This window comes from Fukomys damarensis, unplaced genomic scaffold (assembly GCF_012274545.1).
Source record: "Fukomys damarensis isolate Sample0158 unplaced genomic scaffold, DMR_v1.0_HiC HiC_scaffold_38, whole genome shotgun sequence".
Classification (NCBI taxonomy): domain Eukaryota; kingdom Metazoa; phylum Chordata; class Mammalia; order Rodentia; family Bathyergidae; genus Fukomys; species Fukomys damarensis.
In genome coordinates, this window is record NW_022900950.1 from 50,902,201 (window position 1) to 50,908,200 (window position 6,000).

The 6,000-nt window shown below is 33.9% G+C and overlaps 1 protein-coding gene across 1 annotated transcript in view; it reads right to left on the reverse strand.

The window, feature by feature from the left end:
* Cog3 (component of oligomeric golgi complex 3) overlaps positions 1-6,000 on the reverse strand; it is a 49,761-nt gene that overhangs the window by 34,562 nt on the left and 9,199 nt on the right. Inside the window, exons 8-11 of the mRNA XM_010637114.2 lie at positions 5,408-5,488; positions 2,321-2,364; positions 1,572-1,698; positions 795-886 (exon numbers count right to left, since the gene is read on the reverse strand). Of these exons, the coding sequence (XP_010635416.1) occupies positions 795-886; positions 1,572-1,698; positions 2,321-2,364; positions 5,408-5,488 (344 nt within the window). The remainder of the gene's footprint in view (positions 1-794; positions 887-1,571; positions 1,699-2,320; positions 2,365-5,407; positions 5,489-6,000) is intronic.

A 6,000-nucleotide genomic window follows, 5' to 3' on the forward strand; every position in this document is an offset into this window, starting at 1 on the left:
AAATTACCTTTAAACTACCTTTTACATTCTACTTCACTGTGAATCAACTGGTATATTTTCTCCCAGCAAACACAGGTTCAAAAGTCTTGAATACATATATATTTAGATAAAAATCAAAGTACTTTGGATATATATATCAAGTACTGTGAGAAACTTTAAACACTTAGAAAAAATGAGTTGTCTATATTCTTCACATTGCCAACAGTGCTTTTCTATATACAGTATTGATCAAAGTGATTATCGCAACAAAGACCATGAAATACATTTAGCTATTCCTCACTTACAAAAATCATAATCTTAGAATCTTTTAAGAGTCGAAATAGTCAACATGAAGAAATCAAAAGTGACTAACGTGCAACCGAAATACTTTGAAGAAAAAAAAAGTTATTAAATAGTGTCCACATTTTTAATTATCTTTCATAACATTTTTGAACTAGAAGGAATATTGTACTTAGTAGGGATAAGAGCTATATATACCAAGACATAGTTCCTTGTACAGAATTACTAAATACTACATAGATGTACATACATATATTCATATATACAGAATTACTATATACTTACTATCATACCCAAATACATCTTTAATTATACTACAAACAATATGAAAGCATGTTGGCCTTTAAATTGCATGTTTAATATTCACTGTCCTACTCAGTAACATTCTGTTCACATATGTAGAAAAGTTAAAACACTGTAATTGGTTGTAGAGTATTCTTTTGACATACTGCACCATTACAGTCATAAACAAATTACATCTTATCAACAAAAGTTAGGTTCCATGTGCCACCTACTCTAACTTTGGTGTCGATTTCGTGAAAAATTCATTGTAAAGTTGGTGCTCATCCTGGCACACATGGACCATGAAGGCACAGCCACTGCGAACCTGTGTAAACACACACACACCTATAGTTAGACATTCTTAGTGCTCATAAAGTAAAGCCTACACTTATCTGCAAAGAAATTATGTATATGCGACTTATCAAAGAACAGAAAATGTTTCTTTTTCCATGACTCAGTGCTTAGTGGATTACAGATAACTTTTATTGTGTTCTTAAAGCTTTATTTTCTAAATTTTTTATGATGATTACAAAGTACTCTTCTAGTTGAAAGAAAACAAAACCAAAAACCTTTACTTTTTTCGTATGATATGAATTAAAATCACACTAAACAAGAAAGTACTTCTGCAGCAAAAGCTAAGCTAAAATATAATTGTCAACAAAAATCCACTAACTTTGAAATTTCATCTTTAAAAAAAGAAATAATATTTCTGAATCTTCATATCTCAAAAATAAAATAAGAATTATTTTGCAAAGTTGAACAAGACTAACAAACTAGATGTCAAACTGAGAAAAAAAATTGGTTTGCTGATATGGGAACTGAACCACATAAACTTGCTAAGTCATGTCTGAGACCCTGCTCCCTGAAGTAAGCTGCGTACTACAAGAACAAGACATCAGGGACACAGCCAGATTTGGAAAAACAGTACTTTAGAGGAAAGTAAATCAAGTATGGCATTAGAATAGCTCAGGGGAAGGTTTAACACTAAACAAAATTAGGTACAAACTTACCAAGGCACAATGGTCTCTATTATTTTGGCTGGTTAACTCTGTGACAGTACACGCAATACTAGGGCCCAAAAGGAGCTCCCGTTGGGAAAGGTAACATTGGTGGATATCATTCAGCAGCTGCTGGTATCTAATGGAAAAACAAATAAAAATAGATGGGGATATGAACTTCTGATTTCAGATATGTAAATTAAATCTGATCTTAAATCCCAGAATAGGTTGTCTAATGGTCCCCTTTCATTTGCCCAAATTAAATGCTCAGAAATAACAGATATAAAACAAAACCCATAATGAAGTGACCCCACCAATTCTACCTCTTAAGTAATTTCTCTTCTAAGAATAGAGACCTCCCATTTGTCTAGAAGACAAGGAAATCCTGTTAGGGGAAAAACTCTGCCATGCAAATTTGCTAAGTCAAATCTGAGACCTAGCTCCCAAAAAATAAGTTCTGCCCCATAAGAACAAGCTCGGATGCCTGATGGCACATGGCTGTAACCCCAGATGCTCAGGAATCTGAGGCAAGAAGATCACAAACTAAGGTCAGCCTGGGCAATTTAGTGAGATGCTCTCTCAAACTAAAATAAAGAAAACAGGCCAATGATGCAATGTGGCATTCCCAGTTCAGCCCCCACTACCACAAACAAGCAAAAAAAAAAAAGACTAACTCCTCAGAAAACATCAGAGACATAACCAGATTTGGAAAAACAGCACCACAAGAAGGTAATCTGGAAATCAAAGAACTGGATACTCACTCAGGTATCTTTTCAGATCGTTCTTCTATTTGTTCAATAAGAGTCTGCAGAATAAAGAAAATCACATTAAAAAGCCGAATGTATTAATTAGACTTTTCATTTCTTTTTCATTATAATAGTATCACATGCTCATTTAAAGAAGTGTAAATACAAAAAAAAAAAAAATGAAAATCCAAAAAAAATCACCTTCAATACTAAAAAGTAATCACACATAGTATTTCAGAATATTTACTTCAGGTTTTTGGACCCACAGTTTTCTTTTTAAACAAAACTGAAATTACACATTTTTATACATGTAGTACCAGTACTCAGGAGGCTGAGGCAAGAGGATTGCCACCAGTTGAGGCCAGCCTGGGCTACATAGTGAGCTCAAGGCCAAGCTGAGCTACATAGTGAGACCCTGTCTCAAAAAACAAAAAAAAAAAAATCAACATTATTTCATAAACAGTTTCATATTAAATAATTTTCAGTATTAAATGAAAACATACAGAAAGCCTTACCATAGTGCCTAATAAATATTCAATGAATCTCATTTTGATTCATTTAAAACATTATGGGGGGCCGGGGATTTAGCTCAGTGGTTCCGCTGCCTACCTTGCAAGCACAAGGTCCCAAATTAGACCCCTGGTACCAAAAAAAAAGATAGCTTTCCGAACCCACACAAACTGTTTCCCTTCTCTGAGAGCCTACTTCCTACTATTTAAACTAGTATTATGAAAGCACCAACACCATGGTTCAAAAGAAAGATGTATCTGTATAAGCTTTTGAACTAGTATCCTAAAAACAATTTTTAGAAATGAATTATTTGCATCAACAGTATTACTTGCCTCAACAAATCCTCAAAAGAACTAACCTAAGCCATAATTTATCAATTTCCACAACACAAAAAGAATGACTAATGTTTGTTTCTTTTGTATTCTGGACCAGCCCTGAACTTGCTATGCAGCCCAAGATGGCCTGGAGCTCATAATCCTCCTGCCCCAACCTCCTAAACATTGGGATTACAAGCATTTGCCACCATGTCCAGCAGCCTAACCTTAACTTGCATGCATTTTCTACATTTTCTGAATAATCTGGTTATTTTACATTAAATGTTCATTTTTTATTGACGTATAAGCATCTACAGTATATTAAAAATTCTTTCCTGTCTGTTAAAAAGATTCCAAGTTTTATCTTGTTTTTGCCATTTAAAACCTAAAAATTTAATGTTTACGTCCTTAATTTCTTTTCCAATAATTTTTCTAGCTTTTTTGGGGATCTGTTTATCATTTCATATTTATTAGTTCACTTACAATGTATTTTGGTAATATTATCAAGTAAAATGCAGCTGGGGATTTAGCTTAGTGACACCATGTTTGCATCACAAGCACCAGGTCCTGAGTTTGATCCCTGGTACTGTAACAAAAAAAAAAAAAAAACAGAAAAGTTTTGAGTCAGGGCTGTAGCTCAGTGGTTCCACTGCCTGTCTCGCAAGGGCAAGGTCCCAAGTTTGGTCCCCAGTACCAAAAAAAAAAAAGTAAAATGGTTACTCTTTTTTTCAATACTTAGCAAATTTTCCCAAGAGCATTGCAGAAAACTTCAGCACTTCTTTTTGACTTGGAATGTTTCTTTATATGTTAAATTTTAGAATTTTCCATTTCAATGATCTGTCAGTGAATTATTGAATCAACAACCCTGTATTTTTCGAAAATGTCTATAGTCTTATTATCAGATAAAGTTCAAGATAATGTAAAAGGAAATCCCACTGGAATTTCTGGTAGGAGTACATCCCAGTGTACTCTTTCTGGGAAGAGCTGACATTTTAAAAATTAAGTCTCTTAACCACAAACAAGATATTTTTACCATTTATACAATCTTTTATGAATTCTGTCTAGTTTTGCCATTTTCTTCACTCTCAGAATTCCAATAAGTTATTGCTAGGTAAGCATATTATGCTTTCTATTTCTAATGTAAGTAGGACCCCAGCACATAGACTAACTTGTTCCTTATACTGTACAGGAAAGCCACTGATAATTATAATAATCACTTTATAATCATCCATGAGAATAAGCCTCTTATCTATACCATTTTCTAATCAAATTATCACTGACATTTGGCTAATAAGCAAAAGCAGTTAAGGGGGCACAATCTAAATCTCATACCATCAATCACTATTTGTCTATTATCTTCTATAGATAAAAGGAAGTTTCTATTTCCAAAACCAAAAACCAAGCAAAAACTCCTTCTCAAGTGGCTGACTTTATAAACAGAAACAAGGAAAAGAAGATTTAGCAAAGGTAGATTATCCTTTCTAGTAACTTCGCAATGAACAGAAAGAATATTCATGTGTCAGATCCAATTAAGTGTATTTCAGATATATTATAAAATATATCAGACTTTCCCGGCCTCCATTTCCAATCACCTAATCAAGATGAACACACTGTGCATTCTTTTATGTACCAAACACTACTAAAGACAGTAAATAAGACACATATCCAACCTCATGGAAGATACTATCAATGCCTTATTCAATTCCTATTTTTACCTAGATCACTGCAAAATATTTCTTGTTATCAAGCCTAACTCAAATCTCTCTTCACCATAATACACTTTTACAATACTACTTTCATTTATGAAATGATCAATGTGACCAAATCACTCGCATTATTTCTCTACTTTTCCTGAATTAATGACATGTAAAGTCCCTTGTGAAATGGTCTTTGCCATTTTTCCTGTGTTCTTTCCCATCACACCCCACTAATATTCTTCATTCCAAAACAAATTATATAGTTCTCCCAAAATGCATTTCTTTTTACGTCACTACAACCTTCACTATAATGCTGTCCTCTCTGTATAAAACATCAACCCCCTCATGTACACTAAAAATCTGAGCTTTTTAAACCCACCTTTATCTAGAAACCCTTCCTGAACATCACAAGAAAATGACGTTTCCCGCACCCAGGACACCTCTCTAGAATATACTGCTGAATGTGAAAGGACAGCCCCTATCTTTCATTCATGATCATATCTCTGGAGTAAGCAAAGTACTTCAAAATGGTTAGCTGCATAAATTTTATAACAATATCCTACTTATGTCAATGGACTTACTCTGACTTTGGGGGCAGCAGCTCGAAATTTCACATAAAATAGTGTGAAGGAATTGTCTGCATTAGGTATAGATGAAGGGTCCTAAAGGAACATGAGGAAGATAGGAAAGATAATTAGCAAATAAAGAATTATTCAGAAAATGTAGCACTAACCATTTCATATGACTATGGCTTGGCCTCCATACCAACCCAAAGCTTAGAAAAATCCCAGAGAGATTACATATTATTATTGCTAAAAATGATAAATAATTAAGAGGAACTATCATTTCTCTCCCCTTATAATTAAAATGTACTCTGTATTATTGAAAACTTTGGGAGGAAACAGACCTGAATACAGATTCGTACTGATACTTCCTGGGTGTAAAACACTGGCAAGATTATTTAACCTCTCTGAGATTCAGGGCATCTGTAAAATTTCCACAATATGCATTCATACAGACTTTGTGAAGATCAGTAGTAAACACTAGCATAGTAAGTACTTCTATTTGTTAAAAATTAGTCTCCTAGATACCTCAAAGAGCTTGGACTGGAGGTTCCATTTGACCCAGCCATCCCTCTGTTGGGTATCTTTCCAAGAGAACTAAAAAAAAAACA